The following is a 20,124-nucleotide window of genomic DNA, read 5'->3' as shown; positions in this document are numbered from 1 at the left end:
GCACGAGGCTGGAGCCGCTGACCAGGCAGGCTGCATGTCCCAGGAGGTCCCATCTCCACCAGGCCACGAGTGCACACAGGGTCCTGGGCTCAGGTGAGGCCAGGGCTGAATGTGGAGGGGAGAGGGGGATACCCGCAGGAGTAGAGAGATCTTAGCGGGCGACCCCAGGACCTTGGTTTGGCCAGATAGAGCCGAGGGCCCTTCCCAGGTGCCCAGTGTGAGCTTGTCCCCAGGGACCCAGGCATGCCAGAGCCCGGAGCCCAAGCACACCACTGCCTGGAGCCACAGGCCGGCCAGATCCCGAGGACCGAGTGGGACGTTAGGGGTCACAGAGACATCTCGTGTGACCAAGCGTAATGGCCACCTGCAGCTACTCCACGACGGGAGGGAGAGCAATGACCAGCCGGGAGCCCCTTTTGTTTGACATGTTTAATGGCTGCATCTCAGAACCACCTCGTAGACCGAAGGCGGCCCTCAGAGGGACACCCTAGTGCAACAGGACGAGGCCCTCGCCGGGGAGGGCACTCGAGCGCCAGCTCGCACACCAGCTCCAGCCCAGAAGGGGCCACAACAGGACATCCGAGACCTGGACGTGACAAGGACAAGGGAGAGACTGCCCCCTGTGTGCCCACCCTCAAAAAGCACCGTGCTGGTGGCCGCCCACCCCAGACTGGGGCTAAGGCACAGGGCGGCAGGAACGTGGGCTGGACGTGGATCCCGTGGGCAGCGTCAGCAGGAGGGCGGCTCACTGCCCTCCACCTGCAGTCCCTTGCTCAGGAGGAAGGCGTCCTGCCTGGGGTCGCGGCCCAGGAAGAGCTTCAGCATGGCACTGGCGTCCTCGGAGCCACCGGGCCTCAGGATGGTGCTTCTGTAGTCCATGCCAACCTGCCAGGGCAGAGCAAGCTGGGCTGGGCGCAGAGGGCGGGAGGTGGGCGGGTGGCTGGGAGCACGCGTGCGACCCCATGCCCAGGGCCCGCGTCAGTGCGGACGCCTGGTGGGAAGTCCCTGGTGGAGGCTCAGGAAGGGCTGGGCCTGGGCTAAGGCTGAGCAAGGCTGGACAGGCTGCTGGGGTTCAGCAGGGGCCCTGTCCGGGAACACAGGGCCGAGGACTCAGCACCACACCCTAGAGGCCTGGCCTCCACCTGCCCCTCTGCCACCTGGCAGTGGGCCTGAGGCCCAGGGTGTGCCGTTCCTGGTCCTGGACCAGGGACCATCACAGAACTCTGGGCTGATGCAGGCTGAGACCTTTCCCTGGAGACCCCTGACCCGTGCTCGCTGCCCTCACCTTGCGGTTCAGGACACCCTCCTGCTTGAAGCGCGTGTGGAACATGTCCATGGAGTACACCTCACTCCACAGGTAGCCATAGTACTGGGCGTCGTAGCCCCCCGCCAGGTGGCCGAAGGTAGCAGGCATGTTGGTCCCTGCACAGAACAGTGAGGCTCAGGTGTAGCCTCCTGGGCTCCCAGGGAGGGAGGTGCCAGCAGCTGTCCCAGAGCCTGGCCAGGCAGGAGGTGGGCACATGGCCAGAGGGAAGGTGCTGCTCTGCAGGCAGGGTGGGCATGCTTGGGTGTCACATGGGCACCCCAACGAGGGGCTTGGGCTGCTGGCTCCAGGCACACCCCCTGGTTGGCCACACCCATCATCCCAGTAACCCAGGAGGTCACGGCAGGAGGGACGCGGGTTCCAGGCCAGTGGGCAACTTAGCCAGGCCCTGGCTCAAAACAAAAATAAGGGCTGGGCTGGGAGCAGGGGCACAGCCTGTAATCACAGAGGCTCGGGTGGCTGGGGCGTTGGACTGTAGGTTCAAGGACAGCCTCAGGAACCGAGACCCTGTCTCATTAAAAATAAGGGCTGGGCTGGGCTGGGGCTCAGCGGTAGAGTGCTCGCCCAGCACGTGTGAGGCCTGCCGTCCACCCCAGCTGAAAACCCCTCGTGTGAAAAACCTCTTAAGTGCTTACGAAATATTAATCCATAAAACGCTGCATGTTGAGGGGCTGGGCTGGGGCTCAGTGGTAGGGCGCTCACCTAGCACGTGCGGGGCCCTGGGTCCCATCCTCAGCACCACATACAAATAAAATAAAGGTGCTGTGTCCCCAACAGCTAAAACGACAACAACCAATGCTGCAGGTTGAAGCAGCGTCGTCCTTGTGTGCACGAGCGTGTGCACACAGCCCAAGGATGCACACCACGCGCTGTGCCCTCGTTTTCTGTCTTAGACTCTGCGGTCTGCCATGCTTCAGGATCAAGAAGACCCTAGTTCCCTCGTTTGTTTCTCTGAAGCAAAGGCCCAGGAGAACCTGGGCCTGAGAGCCAGTCTCCCCGACACCGCCCCTAGTCGGCGGTGGTTTGCCCCCCCACGGCGACTCCCACCCACCAGGTAGAAGGCGAGTGGCCCTCGTGGTGCGGCGGAGAGCCCCCAGCGAGGTCTGGCACACAGAGACGCAGCAAGGAGGAAGGAGAGGGCAGGAGGGGCACCCGCCGCTCCCCCCACACCATGGAAGTGTGGAGCCAGACCACGCCACGGGGCGGGGTGTCCTGGGCTGCCCAGGGGAGCCGCCTCCCCAGCCATGACCCTGCATGTCCTGACATCACTGTGTCCCTCTGGGCGGCCACTGTGGAAACCCTGGTCAGGGAAGCCCTCCAGCAGCAGGTGCTGGCAGGACACTGAGTGACGCCTGGCTGGGAGCCAAGGAGGGGCTGGGGAGCTGGAGGAGCGAGAGCCCGATGCAGTAGGGTCACCCGGCAGTGGAGAGGGCCGGCGGGACTGGGCCAGACACAGCAGCTGGGGGCACCCGGCGCAGGGCCGCCTCTCCCCCGGCTGTGGCCCCTGTCCAGGATGGGCTGGGATGGCAAGCGGCTACCTGGTGTGGCCGGGACCCCCAAGATCTCCTGGCAGAGCCGGGCATACTCCTTGGCGGGGTCTGCGTCTGTCTGCGTGTGCAGGGCCTGGTCCACCTTGGCGAGGACGATCTGGCGCAGGTTGAAGAGGCCTAGCGGGCGGAGGCGGACAGGAGGCTGACGTGGGTGGCCTCAGAGGTCCAGGCCCTGGCAGGACACACCGGGGCCACAGGCCGAGGGCAGAGCCCCTGTCCCCAGGAGTGCACCTGTGTTGGCCTGCCGGGACTTGATGAGCTTGTCCAGCAGCTCCTGGGGCACGGCGCTGCCCGTGCGGTAGTGCTGGGACATGCGCAGCAGGGGCTCCTTCTCCCACACCCAGTTCTCCAGCATCTGGGACGGGGCCTCCACGAAGTCCCGCTCCACGTGGGTCCCGCTGAACATGGCGAACTCAGCCTGTGGGGCACAGGAGGCCTCAGCTCCACGCCCTGCTCCAGACACCCGACCTGGCCGCACCTGGGCACAGCCGTGCAGGCCGCCCTCCTGAGCACAGGTGGGCCCGCAGGAGACGTGCTGGGCACAGCCCTCCCCACAGCCTGTGAAGCCTGAAGATGACGGGGACGGGGACGTTCCTGGGCTACTGAAGATGGCAGCCACCTGTGCTCCTCTGTCCTGTCCGCGGAGCTGACCCCTAGAGAGGGCAAGGCAGGTCACAGAGTGACAAAAGCCCAGCTAGATAAAGACTACGGAGTGAGCCTCGTCCAGGTTAAAGACACGAGCTCCTCAGGCCACCAAGGAGCGAATTGCACAGTTGGAACTCAGCCACAAGCAGGAGCGGGGGACAAGGCGGTGGTGTGGACTGTGCTCACTGGGGACCAGACACAACATCACCGCCACTCCACTGACAGGAAACGTCAAACAGGGCAGTGCCGAGACAGGAAGTGGATGTGTGGGTACAAAGGGCTGGGGAGATGCCAGCGCAGTGGCACACAGCTGTCGTCCCAGCGACCTGCAAGGCCGGGGCAGGATGGCAAGTTCAAGGGCAGCCTCAGCAACTCAGCAAGGCCCTGTCTCAAGACAGAAAGGGTTGGGGTGTGGCTCCGTGGGACATGCCCCTGGCTCATCTCAGTCCTGAGGTGACTACTTCGGGATGGGCTTCTTTTTGGGGCACAGGAGGCTGGACAACTTGGATGTGTTAAAGTCGACACACGCCTGGTCCCCAGGGCTCCTGCCTGCCTTCTCAGGATGTTCCTGGTGGGGGGAGAAGCGCAGTGGGACAGCGAGAGGCAGCAGAGCTCGTCCAGGGGCAGGCTCCAGGCTGCCACAGGACACAGGCTGCAGCCTGCCACACCTTGGTCCCCTGGGCGCAGCGTTTCCATCTGGGGTGGTGCTCTGAGCCCACTTCCAAGGCCCCACTGGGTCCCCTGGCTTTCCTGGGGTCCCTGGCAGGAGCAGCAGGAGGCGACCTCTGCACCTCTCCCAGCACGTTGGCAGCTCCGCGAGGCCTGGGGCTGGACTGTGTCCTCTCAAGAGCCACCGTGCAGGTGCTAAGCCCTCAAACCAAAGAATGTGATGTGCCGGGGCCGGGGACTTCCAAGAGGGCAGCAGGCGGGACTCGTCCATCCCGACTTGTGAGAGATCAGGACTGGCCGGCAAGGGGGTGGTTTCAGGGCACAGGGGAAAGACGCCCTCACCAGCCAAGGCCCCCAGAGGAGGCAGCCACCCCATGCGACGGCGGGGTTGTCTCGGGACCGCCAGGAAATCACACCCGTGACTGAGCCATCGGCTTGGCGGCACCTTGTGACAGCAGCCCCAGGCCACAGTCACGGTGGGGCCGCCATCTCCATGGTGATGTCTGGTGCAGAGCCCCAAGGGCGGCAGACCCCCAAGCCACACCCACCTGTGAGCAGAGCTGGTGCATCACGTGCCCAAACTCGTGGAAGTAGGTCTCCACCTCGTCGTGCTGCAGCAGGGACGGGGCGTCCGGGGTGGGCTTGGTGAAGTTGGCCACCATGGCCGCAATGGCGATCTGGCGGCTCCCGTCCTGCCGCAGGCAGCCTGGCTGCAGGCCGAAGCAGGCCGCGTGCCCGTACTTTCCTTCCCTGGGCAAGGAGGCAGGGTAAGGCCCAGGGAACAAGATGCCAGGCTGTCCCATTCTGCCACCCAACTCCAGCTCCTGCAGCCCGTCAGATCACAGACCTCAGGACCCCTCAGGACCCCTCAGGACCCCTCAGGAACCCGCAGCCCCACTCCCTGGGCAGGGCCTCCCAGCGTGAAGCCCGAGGCCAGGCCACAGGGCCCTCCCTATGTGCAGAGTAGCCCAGGCACCAGCAGCCGTGTTGGGGAGCAGATGAAACGATGGTGACAATCAGGTGTCACCAGGCAGGCCCTAGTGCTCCTCCCCAGAAGGCTCCTCCCTCCCCAGGCCCGGCCATGCCCACCTGGGGTAGAGGTCCAGGTAGAACTTGCCAATCACCTCCCCGGAGGCTGCGTCCCGCACCGAGTACAGCCGCACGTCCTCGTGCCACACGGTGGCGCCCTCCTCCAGGTGGAAGGTGAGCCCCAGGAGCTCCTGGTAGATGCCCAGCAGCCCCCGGGTGACGACCTGCATGGGGAAGTACTCCTTGAGCAGGTTCTGGTCCACGCGGAAGCGCGTCTCCTCCACCTGGTTCATGTAGTAGCGCATGTCCCAGGCGTGGATGCGCCCGTCGAACGCCAGGCCCCGCCTCGCACACTCGGCCTTCTTCAGCTCCAGGATGACAGCGCGCTCCTGCTCCCCGAGGGGCTTCAGCTTCTGGGCCAGCTCGTCTGGGGAGGCAGGTTCCGTCATGCTGGGTCCAGCACGCTGGCCCGGTCCTGCCAGCCCCCCCAGACGAGGACGCAAGCTCAAGAGCGAGGACACCGGCGATGCCAGGCTGGCACCATGGCACGCCCCCAGCTCGTGCAGGCGGGTGTCCGCCATCCTCTACTCCACAGGAGGAGGCCAAGGCAGGGCTCCCCGCCCCAGGCCCCAGGAGGCGCCAGGCAGAGGCCTCACTTCAGAGCCTGGACAATCGACCGTGATGCCCCCTGAGCCCCTGCAGGCTGATGAAGGCTGACAGGTGAGGGTCACGGTGCGTGGACGGAGCAAGACCCAGCTCGTGGGCAGCAGCCCAAGCCAGAGAATAGCCGCAGGATCGATCCACACCTGGGCCGCCGCGTGGTCTTCCCGGGGGAAGCCCAGGACCAGTGCAGGTGGGGACAGGTTACCTAGGAAGGTGGCCACGGCCTGGCTGGTCTTGGCCATGTTCATCTCCAGGACGTAGTCGGCGTGTGTGCGGAACCCCAGCAGGCTGGACTTCTGTGCCCGCAGGGCCACCAGCTCCTTGAGGATGGCACAGTTCTCCTGCAATCACACGGCAGCCCGTGAGTCAGGGGTGCCCCCCTGAGCCCTTGCTGTCCTGCGTCTGACAGTCCGGGCTGCTCGGCACTAGGCTGCCCGCCTCAGGTGCCTGTGCCTTGAGCTCTTTCCAGAATTAGACCCGGCCCCATTGCCCCCTGCAAAAGATGCTGAATGAGGACATGTACCCAGAGGCCACCTGGCCATCCAAGGGGTATGGAAACCCAGGACTGTGGATGGGGAGTGCACAACCTGAACACCTGGCCACAGCACACAGGCTGTGCCCAGCAGGTCTGGAAGGGGTCCCATGCCACGAGCGGAAGCAATGCCCGGGGCAGGGATGGCCCCAGGAGTGGCACTGCTGTGCTTGGGGATACCACACCCTCTAGGCTATGGCCATCCCAGGCTCTATCCACCGCCACCACACTGGCACAGCAGACTGACCTGGCAGGTCACATAGCCAGCCGACCACAGGGACTGGTGGACACCCACAGTAAGACCCACTGCCTCCCGCTTCCCTGAGGAGCAGCAGGGGCCGCTCGAACAGGACGCACCCTGAGTACCACGGCCACGGAGCCCGGTTAAAGCCGGGGATTGTGTGGCCAACTCAGATGAGAGGACCCAGGGGACGTCCAGCAGTGCCCACCTCCACGTTGCCAGACACAGAGTCCCACTCCAATCTCGGTCTCAGCTCACCCTGTACTCTGCCATTGACCTAAAGCCTGGGGGGTCAGGATGGGACTCGGGGCGAGGACTCTCCAGGGCCACACCAGGCCGTGGTGCCCTGGCCAGAGCCTGCTCTAGAGGAGGTGCAGCCCCACCTCTCACTGTCGTGGGGAGTCCCTGGAGCCCCGTGTGGTCTGCCTCCGCCCAGGGCAGCAGATCCTCAGGTTAGAACCTGCTTCTGCTGGGGGGCCTCCTGCCACCAGCCCTCCCAGTCACACAGGCACCAATGTGGTGGCACTGGGGCATCCAAGGGGGCCGGCCCCATTGCCCCCTGCAAGAGATGCTAAATGAGGACATGCACCAGAGGCCACCTGGCCATCCAACGGGTGTGGAAACCCAGGACTGTGTATGGGGAGTGCACAACCTGAACACCTGGCCACAGCACACAGGCTGTGCCCAGCAGGTCTGCGACAGCTACACCACGTGAGAGGGACCCCAGGCTGCAGCAAGTGAGGGACAGCTGGAGAGCCATGCCTGGGGTAGCCCTGGACGAGAGCCTGGGAAAGGGCATCCAGGACCACTGTGCCCAGGGAAGAGCTGGACCTGACAGACACCTCCTGGGGGCAGACCGAGCCCCACAGGGAGGCCTCCGTGGGTCACTAAAGCCACGCAGGCAGAGGTCAGACGGACCTGGGGACAAAGCCATGGAGGCAGCTCACCCGAGTGGATGGCATCTGGGCCAGCCGCGGAGGCCGAGGGAGGCCACTCACCTCCTTGCAGCGGCAGTTGAAGGCCTCCTCCACCTTCCTCCTGGTCTCGGGTACGTGGCACTTCTTCAGGAGTGGGAAGTAGTGGGGGTACTTGAGGGTGACTTTCAACTTATCATCCACAGTCTTCTCCAACGAGTTCAGAAAGTCCTCAGGGAGTCCTCCTGTGGGGACAGAACCAGAGGCTATTAAGTGAATGGCACGGTCACAGCGGGCCCAGGGAGCGCAGGGAAGGCATGGGCTTCCCTTGTGCAAAGGCTGGGACAAGAGCCAGCAGGGAGTGGTCATTCAGGACAGCACCCTTCCGTGCCCTCAGCAGGACTCTGCACCTGGGCAACCCACAGCCTTCTCGTTAGGAAACCCTCGTGGCCAGAAGAGCTGAACGTGGGGTGGGCACGCAGGGAGCCTTGCCCTGGCTGCTCGTGTGGCACGACGGGGGTGGTGGAGTCCTAGTCAGACCCATGCACAGGAGACGCCAGGGGACCTCAAATGCTAAGAAGGAAAATAGGGAGCAGCAAAGAACCAACAGAAAGCTAGGAGGCAAACACCTGTGCCTGGCCACGTCCCCACCTGTCCCCCAGAATGGGCCTCTCGTGAGCACACTGCCACTCCTGTGGAACTGTCCCTCGTGGGGGTCTCCTGTTAGTGGCACCACCAGCCAAAGACCCATCCGGTCGCCCGAGTGCCAACAGAGCCATGCCTTCCCACTGGAGCCCTCAGCTGGGGGACACCCAGGCTGCAGGCTGCGTGCTCAAGCTCAGAGCCAGGCACGGGCAGGCTGTGTCATGACCAGGACAGCTTCCCAGGGCCACCTGGGAGGCCGCCTCGGCATGTGGGAAGGGTCCTGAGAGTTTCCAGGTTGGGGTGGAGACATGACGGGCTAGCCGGGCCTCAGTCCTGCTGGGTTCTGTGCTGGCCTAACAGATCCTCACTCACCAGGAGCCCCGACTGGGGTTCAGGGGCCCAGCAGCAGTGACACAGCCCTCAGAACCGACCCCCTGGGTGCCACACACTGCCCTGGGGCTGCTGGGGCCGTGCGCATCTTCCCCCACCACAATCACCGCCACTGTGAAGGGGACCGACTTCTCGCCGCCGGCAAAAGAGTCAGAACAAGGAAAAGGGCCGGCTGTGGACCTGAATGACTGGAACTGAGGGGTCACCATGTACTCGGGGACCTTCTGAGTAGACACAGAGCACGTGTGAGACACACATGCATGCTGAGTGTATACGGACATCTCCCCACTCCAATGGGGTCACACTTGGCCTATCCACGCCCTGGAGTGCTTCCTGTCCCCAGGCCATTCCGGGCCCACCAGGAGCTACAGGTGCTGCTGCCACCCAGCACCACAAGGAGGGTGGTCCACACGTCAGCCCCAAAGACCAAAGCAAGCAGCACCCTTCCTGCTGCACGTCCTGCCCTCCCCACTGCAGAGTCAGCAGGTGGCAATTCGAGCCACCAAAGCCAGGACGCCCACACGCCCTCCTGGCTCTGTGTAGGGAGCCTGGAGAGGAGCCCTGGGTGCAACGAGTCACCTGGCACCCATGTCCTGTCCCTAAACTTCTTCCTCCACCAGAGGAGCCCGGACTCCTTGGAGAGGTGGCCAATGCGGGTGCCGGGACAGGGAAGGTGCAGGATGAGCCAGAAGGTGGGCAAGTGCTTGGAAGCCTGGCACACCCAGGGGCACACATGGGCACCAAGGAACCCCACCAGGGGACTGCAGGCTGAGTGGTCAGCACCCGCTGAGCACTCGAGATCCGCGTCCCACCCCCAGCACGGCACACGCACAGAAGGAAGCAGGGCTGGGACCCGCCGAGTCAGACAGGAAGCTCTGCACCTGTGCAGACTCCAGAGGCCCTGTGGCGGGTAGCAGGGCAGCAAAACAGCATGTGGTGGCAGATGCCGCGGCTTTCAGAGCTGGGGAATAGGTGCTCTAGAGCCATCGGGGGCCTCAGCTCTCCCAGGAGCCTGGAGCCAAAGGGTGGGTCTCGCTGCCAGTGACACACAGACCAAGCAAGGAGGGTGGCTGGGCTCAGCCGACTGTCCCGGGGCACTCAGTGGAAGCTGTGCCTGGATCTTGTGGGTTTTCCTGGCCAGCCTCTTCAGAGGAGCCACCCACGTGACAACATCCCTTAGATGACACCGTCACATGGAATGGGGAACACCAGCCTTGTTAGAACCCCAGCAGAGTCCTCAGGGACAGAAAGACAAATGCCACAAAACAGGCCCGGCTTTCAAGACAGGAATGAAAGGCCGAGGGACCCTCCTGCCAGAAAGGGTGGGTCTCAGGGAGGGCCCTGGGGGCGCGTGCAGCTCGTTCCTGCTGCAGCTCAGATCACACACACGCAGAACCTCAAGAGATGGGCAGAGCAGACCCCAGACGTGAAAAGTGCCCGCAGGGCCCCCCCGTGTGTCCTCGAGATCATTCTGCAGGTCTGGCATGTCCACAGTCAGTTGTTTGGGGAAGGAGAGGCGAGAAGAAGGGGGAACCAGGCCTCCAGGACTCCACACGCAGTCAGGCCTGGGAACAATGGCTTCCACGGCCCACCTTTCAGGAAGACTAAACCACCACCAGGGGACTGGGCTGCGGCGCAGTGGGGGACGCTTGTCTAGCACGTGTGAGGCCCCAGCACCACAAATAATAAGTAAATAAAATACAGAATTGCGTCCATCTACGGCTAAAAAAATATCGGGGAAAAAAAATAAACAAAAAAACCACCCCCGAGGAGGCAGGAACACCTAGTGGCCAGCCTCTCCTGCCCCCACAGAGTCACAGCCAAGCCAGGGTTAGCGGCCTCCTGAGGAGGACCTGGAGCCTGGGCTTCCAGAATGCCCATGAGCATGCCAAGTGAGGACGCCCACCATCCAGAGCGCCAGGCACAGCGCCTCCACCTCCCGCCACCCCAACTGCAGCAGCCCCGAGGAGCAGCCCGCACAGGTATGCCGCACCTAGCTCCTCGCGCGTGAAAGGCAGGAAGGTGGTGTCCTCATTCAGGTTCTTGTTGAAGTCGATGCACAGGAGGCTCAGCTTCTTCTTGATGCTCTTGATTTTCTGCAGGGAGAGATAACAGCAGTGGAGGAGGGAGGGACCACACGGGCACACGCACCCAGAGCGGGGCAGAGGCCCCTGCTCGCTCCTATCAAGGGCCTGCCTGGGACGGAGGCTCTCCTCCAAGACCCAGGCAGGAACAGTGACAACTGACAGAGTGACTTGGGAGGCGAGGCAGGAGGGTGGCAAGCTTGAGGACAGACTTTGCAACTTAGCAAGACCCATCTCAAAAAATAAAAAGGGTTAGGAATGTGGCTCAGTGGTAAAGTGACCTTGGTACCAAATCCTCAGTACCAAAAAAAAAAAAAAAAAGAAAAACAACTAGAAAAAAGGAAAAATCCCCGTAGGAAGGTGTAGACATCCAGAGTGAAGCTCCACATAACCCTGCACCTGCAGGGCTGCACCCTGGAAAGCTCCAGACTGCGCCCTCTTCTGCTCGGGGTCTAGCCCAGAGCTTTCCAGACCCTCCAAGTAGGAGTTACCATCCGTCAGAGACCACAGCCTAAGCTTCTGGGCATCCGACGAACCTAGGTCTGCACCCTCTACCTGACTAACGTGGTTTTCAAGAAACAGGCAAAAGCCAACCCCACTCAAGTGTGAGCTGATTCACAAGGAACTGACCCCACGGCCTCTTCCAGTCCTGAGGGTGCTTCCTGCTCTCAGGGGCCTCTCGCACACCAACCAGGTGTGCCAACAAGGCTCTATGGACGAGGTGGGACACGGGACGTGCCTGGTGTATGGGGAGGTACCGAATCCCCTGCTCACTAGGGCCACTGTCCAGGAGGAACCCACTGCCGAGAGGGTGTGTAGCTGCCTGAGCTCCACCCTCCCCACCTGGTTCTGGGGGGCTGTACAGCTCTCACTCTTCCCAACACACTCTGGTTTTCAGCAACCCGAGGCGTCTCCTGATCACTGAGTCTCCTGGCTGAGGTGAGAATCTGTAGCTGCCTGAGGTGGGCTCTGCTCTTGGGATCTGGGAGTCCCTCGGTCCCAAGGTGGGATCTAGTTCCACTGTAACCAACACTGGATTCACCCAAAAACACACCTCCCAGTTCCACTTTCCTCAGCCATTGGCAGGGACTCCCACCTGGCCGGGATGGCCTCTGTGTCAAGTACTGGTCACCAGCAGGGCTGCAGGCCTGATGCCTACACTAGCCACATCTGTTTCTCTGCACTCTAATGCTTTGGCATCTTGGGGTCTGGCTGACCCTGGGGGAGCTGGTCCCTCTTGGGGGCACCAGTTCCTACATTCAGCAAGTGGCTCGCCCTGAAACGTGCTTTTCAGATGCAAACCTGCCAGTGCTGCGCCCACACCTCTGTGGCTCTTGTCCTCCTGGCCACTGTATGCTTGCACTGGTCACCCCAGGGCTGGCTCCTATGCCTAGAGCCAGCCTAGCCGTCCATCGCCATAATCAAGGCTTTGGCCTCGCGCCCCTCCCTGCCTGCTCACAACCTAGAAGTGCTCAGAGTCCCTGATGTGCACACCCTGTTCCTGGGAGCTGCAGCAAACCATCCTCACGGGGTGCTTGCCCTGATCTGCCTCTCAGAACCTCAGCCACAGCCCTGCTCCAAGCTCTGCACACGCTATCGCAGGGAATCCTACAGAGGGTCCCAGGAGGCAGTCCTCAGAATGTTCCCTTGGAGCCTGGTCACCCCACCAGGTGGCGGGAGGCTGGTTCAGGTTGCCAGGACTTAGACGTGGGTCTTGCTCATGGCATGGTCCAGTCTGCATCAGCACTGACCCATTATCCCTGTTGTTTTGTGGCCCTGAGAGGGGAGATGGGGGCCCACGTGGCCTATTTGGGACCATAGAGACCTGGCCCCTGGACCAGAAGCAGGCAGCCAAGGCTCTCAGGCTCAGAGGTCAGACCCTCCACATTCAGCAGGCAGCACAGCCTGAGTGGCTCTGGACAGACCCGTCTTCCTGGAGCTTATCCTAGAAAGACACTGCGGGAGGCGGGCCAGGGACAGAGCCACTCACTCACTTCCTGAGTTTCCTTGGGGAGGTGGAGCCCGTTTCTCCGGCCAAGCTTGATCAGCCGCTCCAGGTAGCGCTGCGCCTCTGGCCTCAGTGAGTCCTTCTCAACTTTTTCCTGCAAGTACCAAATGGAAACATTGACGTGAAGAATTAGGACAACACCAAATGCTGGCCAGGAAGAAGGACGAATTCTCTGGTGGGAGTGGGAGAGTGTGGCTGCTCCCAGACAACAGCTGGGCAGTCTCTTAAGACCCAGTCACCCAATCATTAATGCCCACCACAGGCTGGGCACACGGCATTCCAGAGCAGTAATGCCATGTCCACGCAAGACCTGAACCGAGTGCGTGCTTTGCTCTGAACGGCCCCAGCTGACAGGCCAGGGTAAACAGGAACAAGGGGCAGGGCTGGGGGAGGCCGGCATTCTGGTCCTGGAGTTGTGCAACAGCCGTGCACCATGTCACCACCGGGGGAGGTGTGCAAGATGTTCTCACAAGTGCACTGAACCTACCAGTGCCTCGATAAAGACAAAGATTTTAAAAAGTTGCTTTAACTTTTTAAAAAAGTTTAGCTCCTCACGCTCTGACCCATGGCAGCAGCCATGCTGTGGGGAGGTGCACCTGCCTCCTGGCCCACCAGCCAGGGCGTGCTGGCAACAGCAGCACCAGGTCCTCGCCGCCCAGGACAGGAGGGCGGCACAGGCATCCACAGGGGCCACACCTTCTGCCACATCACCCCCGTTGGGCTCCTGTGGGCACAGCTGCTGTCACCATGCAACACCTTGGTGGCTGGGCCCAGGAACCCAGTGGTGCCTGTGAGAAAGCCTGCAGCCCCCCGAGTGGACACTTTGCTAGACTTGTTCTTGTCATTATTTGTCTTTTTAACTTTCCCTGAGTTGCAAAGCAAACAGAAGGTGATTGTTTTGGGTGGTGGGGGGATTAAGCCCAGGGATGCTCTACCACTAACCCTCACCCCAAGCCCCTATCTCAAGGCAGGGTCTTGCCAAGTTTCCAGGCTGGCCTGGAACTCACCCCATCCTGCCCAGACGAGTCGCTGGGATGACAAGGCGTGGCCACTGCGCCTGGCAAAGCTTACCGTCGAGAAGGTGTTTACCTGTGTTCTCTGTGATGCAGCCACTGCAGCTGTCTGTCCCCAGAAATGGTTGTCACTGTGATACTTTTTGTTGGGGTACCAGGGATGGAACCCAGGGGCGCTTTATCACTAAGCCACATCCCCAGGTTTTTTTGGGGTTTTTTTAGTTTTTTTAATTTCAGACAGGGCCTTGCTAAGTTGCTGAGGCTGACTTTGGACTTGCAATCCTCCTGCCTCAGCCTCCTGAGTCGCTGGGATGATAGGATGACACCACACCCAGCATTGTCATGTTTTTTAAAAGCAAGAGAACAGAGCTCTCTGGTCCTGAGGAAAGAGACCTGCTGCCACCTGGCCTGCCGCCTGGCGGTCCCACCCTGCCCAAGGCCTCACCTGCAGCCAGACGATCCTCTGGTACACATCCTGCCTCATGCTCATCTCCACGTCAAACTCGGAGAGCTTTTTGTCCGCCTCCGTGCTGGCCGAGCGGATGTCCTTGGCTGGAGACACATGCTGGGGGAAGTCAAGGATGTTCCTCTGGACTGCGACAGGTGGGAGAACAGATGGTGGGAAGCAGCCCCACAGGGCCCACGTGGCCACCCAGCCCCGCCCTGCCCAGGCACAGCTGTTGGTCCCTCCTCACTGAAATCCTCCACTCAGGCCTGAACTGGACACTGGCTCAGAGGCAAAGAGCTGTTACCATGGTCTCAGGAGACACAGATTCAATTCATGACACTCCACGGTAGGAAAGACCACAACAGAACACACATGACCAGACCAGGGTGCGCAGGAACCAATTCCAAAGAAACGGCCACAGCCACAGTCTCCCTGTGACTAACAGAGAAGCAGCGTGAACCAGCAGCCGCACTCGCAGGGAAGTCACCTGACCAGAACGCACGACCTCAGGGGACCTGCGCACCCTCAGCAGGAGTCCCCACGACCACAGTGGGGGCAGCCCTGTACCCATGAAGGGTGAAGGGGTACACAACGTGGTGCACCCACACTGATAGGAAGCGTCCAGGAGAGCCTATGGACAGAAGGTGGTCTCGTGGGTGACAAGACTGGGAGTGACACAAAAGATGCGGAGTTTCTTTCTGGGGGAATAAAAATGCTCTAAGTGGAGGAGTGGCAGCAGCTAGGCACTCCGTGAGCACTGAGAGCCACTGAGACGTGGACCTCAAGTGGGAGAGCCGCACGGCCAGCTCGGCTCAGCCGGGCAGTTTGAAAAGGAAATGGAGCTGGGAACAATGTCCACGCCTGTGGTCCCAGTCACTCTGCAGCTGAGGCAGGAGGACCACTGGGCTCAGGAGTTCAAGGCTGGCCTGGGCAACACAGCAAGACACCGTCCTGTGGGGAAAAAGCAGCATATGCTTTGCACTGGAGAGATTCAGATCAGTGAGGTGGACACCATGATCCTGCAGCCAGTGCAGACCCCCAGCCTGGGAGGGTTCCCTATACAGCAAGACCTGTCAGGCAGCGGGGAGGCCCGGCCCGTGAAGCTCAGGAGCTGAACACAGTGGTGGTCTGCGGCAGGCTGACACAAAGTCCTTTTGGGATGTCTAGGCTAGGGACCACCCAGGCACTGCAGGTACACTATGGGTGACAGCCTAGCACCACGGGTGGAAAGGGCCTCTGTGAACAGGGAAGTACCACGCTCAGCCAGGGGAGGAGGATTCAGGTCAGGGGTCAAGGCTGTGGGGGAGGCGGGAAGCTCCAGGGCACAGGACAGGCAGGCCCAGGCTGTGGCTGCATGCGGAGGGCAGTGGTATGACCAGCTCCGGCTGCCTTCACCACTGCTCCGGCCACTGAGTGGAAAGGGAGTGAGCAGCTGCAGGAGAAGGTGGGAACCATGAACAGCCATGGCACAGTCACACCCAGGAAGAGGCAGGCGGAGTTACCTGAGGGCCAACAGACTCACTTGACACAGAGTGAGAAATCAGAACAACACACCTTGCATCCCAAGTACCACAACAAAGTTTTCAAGTGGCAGCTCCTACAACACACCATAATCACCCATCTAAAAACTTTTAGGGACAATGATGCTCAAAAATCAAACTTTCCTCCTGCCTCAGCTGAATCTCTCCAGTATATGCTGCTTTTTCCCCACAGGACGGTATCTTGCTGTGTTGCCGAGGCCAGCCTTGAAATCCTGAGCCCAGTGGTCCTCCTGCCTTCACCTGCCCGAGGCCAGAGTGACCAGAGGCAGAGCCGGACTCCACCCAGCCTCTGCCAACAGCAGCAACCCCTCTGGAGTCAGCCTGCTGCGGCCTGGAATGAAATCCATGCTGGAGACGGCTCCAGGCTGAGAGCCCCTCAGCTAGAGCTCAGTGAGGCTCCACGGTTCCCAGGAAAGGGAGACGGTGCCCGAGACCTGGGGCAGGGTGTTTCCTTGCTGACAGTCCTCTGTAGCAAGACCACATGCTCTTTTGGACACACCTGTACACCGTCAACCTCTATGAACAGCTCTGGGACAGTTTCCTGACCCCTTCAACCAGGTGGTCCTCACAAAGTGAGCAAAGGGGCTGTGCTGGCTGGTGAGGGGCACACTTGAGGGTCACCCAAGTTTAGGGTGATGGAGGCTGAGGAGACAGGTGGGGCAGGACACAAAAGGAGGCTGTGTGGCTTGAGCACCGTTTGTGCCCTCCCTGTCCCCAAGGAGGTGAGGCCTGACTGGGTGCAGCTTCCCAATCTTGGATTTCCCAGCCTCAAGGACTGTGAACCAAAATAAACCTCTCAACACATGACCCAGTCTCAGGTATTGTTACAGCCACAGAAAACGTACTAAGTCGACAGGGTGGTGGTGGGCACCTGTAGTGCCAGCTATTTAGCAGCCTGAGGCAGAAGGATCCTGAGCCCCAGAATTCAAGATTAGCCTGGGTAACACAGCTAGGACTTGTAGCAAAACCAGAGCTGGGCACGGTGGCACACACCTGTAATCCCAGTAACTAGGGAGGCTGAGGCAGGAGGATCTCAAGTTTGAGGCTAGCCTAGACAACTGAGTAAGGCCCTAAGCAACTTAGCAATGCCCTGTCTCAAAATAAAACATATACACACAAACAAACAAACAAAGACTCAGGCAGAGTGCACTAGTTCAACAGAAAATAAACACCCTCTGGGACTGGGAGGAGGTTAGTGGGACTCCGGTTTCAAGGCTGCCACAGGGGCTGGCTCCCGCCCACTTCAGGCTCCCAGATGATGCAACCCAGGACAGCTGTGCACAGACGGCCAGTGAGGTGGAGGAACAGGAAGGGCAGTGAGGTGGAGGAACACAGAGCAGGAGCCTTCTCTCCTGAAAGACTCCTGGTGCCTGACCCGGATGGCCGTGCCTGATCACTACTGCCCTGGAAGCAGGCGGGCGTCAAGGAGTGGGGGGTGATCAGCACTGGGCCCTGAGCCTGCCGTGGTGTCACCTTGGCATGACACTCCCCACTGGATGCTGAGCAGGGCTCACCTGTGTAGGACACCTCCACATCAGCCAGTGCCTTGAGGGTGCTCTCATAGGAGACGTCCTCAAACTTCTGTGAGCCCACCTTGTCGTACACGTGCTTGGTCTGCTCGATGAGCTCCTTGGTGAGCACCTCGATCTGCTGCGCGCTCAGGTCCCACCTCAGGTAGTTCACCACAGAGCAGGGGGTGGCCGTGTCCAGCACGTCTCCTGCACAGGCTGGACAGAGAGAAGCCAGCACCAACCACGACTGAGCAGGTCTACACTCAGGGTCAAAGCGACCCAGGGGTCTCGTGGAGAAGCACAGACTGAGGTGACTCTGTCCCCTCAAGTCCCTCCAGGGACACTAGGCAACATCTGGGGACATTTGTGGTAGTCACCAAGGGAAGGGATGCCACTGGCATGGACTGGTGGAGACTAGGGATGTGCGCAACACCCCACAGTACCCAGGACACCCAGCAACAATGTCAACCGCACCACTGCTAGAAACCATGCCTGGAGACCCAAGCACCCCGGAGTTCCAGGTTAACAGAAAGGAGGAGCCAGACCCCCGGGCACTCACCGCTCAACTCCCACCATGCAAGAGGACGAAGAAGGCAGGAAGGGGGATTTCCTAGAGAAGCCCCTATTGCTCCCTCCAGGCTCCACACCCAGGTGGGGAGCATGGGCTCCTAGAAGCTCATTAACTCAGTAAGCTCTTCAGGAGGAAGTGTGGCCCCACAGGTGCTGCAGGAGTACAACGAGGGGCCTCGTCCACCCACTCCCGTGCCTCCCTGAGAAAGAGGTGTATAAAATGACCTGCCAGGGGACCCTGCAGGAGGGCAAGAAGAGGAACTGCTTATGGCTGGGCACAGCAAAGCTGGTGAAGCCAGCTGTCAACCCCTGACCCACAGGACCTAGTAGCACCTTACCTGGGCTGGGTTGAGATCTGTTCTTTAAAAGCCAAACATTTTAACCATAAGCCACACACAGTCTATGTCCATGGGTTGTATAAATAGGCAAGCTGGAGTTTGCCATTCCTTCAAAGAAAGGCTTAAACTTTAACCCTGAATACAAGTAGAGTCCAGGAAAGGGGGTCTGTTAACCAGATGTGCATTTTTTACAAAGGCAGGGGTGAGCCCTAGAAGATAGTTCAGGACTGCAGGAGCTAAAATTCAAACTGCCTAGGCTGGAGCCCCACCTTGCCACTTGCTAGCTGTGGGACCCTGGCAAGAATTTACTTCTCCAAACCTCAGGATTTCACTTATAATAAAGTGGGTACAATGTAGGACACAGAGTACAGACCTCTCTCAGGACTCAGTGAGAAATCAGAACAACACACCTAGCATCCCAAGTACCACAACAAAGTTTTCAAGTGGCAATCCTACAACACACCACAAACACTCATCTAAAAACTTTTAGGGACAATGATGTCTCAAAAATCAAACTTTCCAGTGGGTACAGTGACACACTGAGGCAGGAGGATCACGAGATTAAAGCCAGCCTTAGCAAAAGCAAAATGTTAAGCAACTCAGTGACACCTTGTCTGTAAAGAAAATACAAAATAGGCCTGGGGATGTGGCTCAGTGGTGGAGCACCCCTGAGTTCAATCCCTGGTACCAAGAAGAATAAAAGAAAATCAAGCTCCCCCCCCCCATTTTGGAAAGGTAATACAATAAGTACATAGTCCATACTTATAACATCTAAATAGATTGGAGAAACACTTAATAACCAAATCAGTCTTTCTGCAGTGGAGCGAGGAAATGAACACTAGGATTCCTCTCTCCTAGCACTGAACGTGGAGCTGGACAGTCTCTGGGATGGGCTGCCCTGGATACTGAAGTGTGTGAAGCAGCATCCCTGGTCTCCACTCATTCCATGCCAGGAGCACCCGCCCCAGTCATGACAGCCACAAGTGTCCCCAGGTGGCATGAATGCCCCAGTTAACCACTGAGAGGCTGAGAAAAAGGAGGTGCATCAGTCGGACTTTCTGGCCAAATGACTGCTGCGAACTTCAAGCAAATCTCGTTCATGGAGCAGTTTTAATTTAAAAACTGCAGAAAGGGAACCGTGCACCCATATTAAAACTTGTGGTCAAGCAGAGTGTCAGGAGCTCAGGGAAGATGGAGAACAACTGGAACTGGAATTGCCAGGAAACTCTCCCAGAGGAGCAAGGATCTCAGACCCTGTGGAAGTCCACTCAATCTGTAAATATTTACTGACTGCAGCCTCTGTGCTGGGTCTCTGAGTTAATGATCCAGCAGCAAACAAGGCAGACAACATTCCTGCCTCCCTGAAGCCTCAACTGGCCTAATTATTATTATTTACCATGTTTATTGGGTGCTGGAGAAAGAACTGGGGGAGGACAGCCTGCATAAGAAAATTCAAGGATATAAACAAGGAGGCACCACACAACCTGAGCGATTCTCTAAAATACAGAAAACAGGTCACATTGCTCCCCTGATGAAAACCCTTCCAACAGTGCCCCTTTGCCCTTAAAATGAAAGAGTTCCCAGGTGCCTGTTTTAGCCAAAATGACTCTCAAAACGCTGGTGTTCCAGGCTCCCCGCCTATGCCCTGGGGGTCCCTCCGTCCGGGAGGAACCCTCCCTAGCTTTGGCAGGCAGTTGCTTCTGCCCTAGAGTCCAGGCTCCAAGGCCGCCACCCCAGGGGGGCCCTCCAGACCCACCTCTGTACAGGGGGCTCCCCGAGACCGCCTGCTGCACGCCACCGACCCCCATCTAAAGTCCTCGTTTGCTCGTTAACTTCTGAACGACCGATTTCCCTGCAGAACTCCAGAAGGACCGGGCGCGGGTCCTAATCACTGTTCCCCGCCCCCCCCCGGAGTCCACCCCAGGGCCCGACCCGTCCACGGGGGAAGCTCGCGAAGTTTGCAAATTGGATGAAGCGCTGGAAAAGTTGGTTCATTCATTCGGCAGACC

At 59.9% G+C, this 20,124-nt stretch overlaps 1 protein-coding gene across 1 annotated transcript in view; it reads right to left on the bottom strand.

Moving 5' to 3' along the window:
• Nucleotides 1-414: 414 nt before the first annotated feature.
• Nucleotides 415-20,124, bottom strand: part of Thop1 (thimet oligopeptidase 1) — a 24,075-nt gene continuing 4,365 nt past the window's right edge. The window contains exons 3-14 of the mRNA XM_048810777.1: nt 17,211-17,494; nt 14,153-14,301; nt 12,681-12,788; nt 10,596-10,698; nt 7,652-7,812; nt 6,086-6,221; nt 5,278-5,644; nt 4,737-4,938; nt 3,106-3,292; nt 2,863-2,991; nt 1,286-1,422; nt 415-885 (exon numbers count right to left, since the gene is read on the bottom strand). Of these exons, the coding sequence (XP_048666734.1) occupies nt 730-885; nt 1,286-1,422; nt 2,863-2,991; nt 3,106-3,292; nt 4,737-4,938; nt 5,278-5,644; nt 6,086-6,221; nt 7,652-7,812; nt 10,596-10,698; nt 12,681-12,788; nt 14,153-14,301; nt 17,211-17,494 (2,119 nt within the window). The 3' untranslated portion in view covers nt 415-729. The remainder of the gene's footprint in view (nt 886-1,285; nt 1,423-2,862; nt 2,992-3,105; nt 3,293-4,736; nt 4,939-5,277; nt 5,645-6,085; nt 6,222-7,651; nt 7,813-10,595; nt 10,699-12,680; nt 12,789-14,152; nt 14,302-17,210; nt 17,495-20,124) is intronic.

Source organism: Marmota marmota, unplaced genomic scaffold (assembly GCF_001458135.2).
Source record: "Marmota marmota marmota unplaced genomic scaffold, marMar, whole genome shotgun sequence".
In the NCBI taxonomy this organism is placed as follows: Eukaryota; Metazoa; Chordata; class Mammalia; order Rodentia; family Sciuridae; genus Marmota; species Marmota marmota.
The sequence above is the reverse complement of the archived record's forward strand: the minus strand, read 5'-3'. Positions and strand labels throughout refer to the sequence as shown.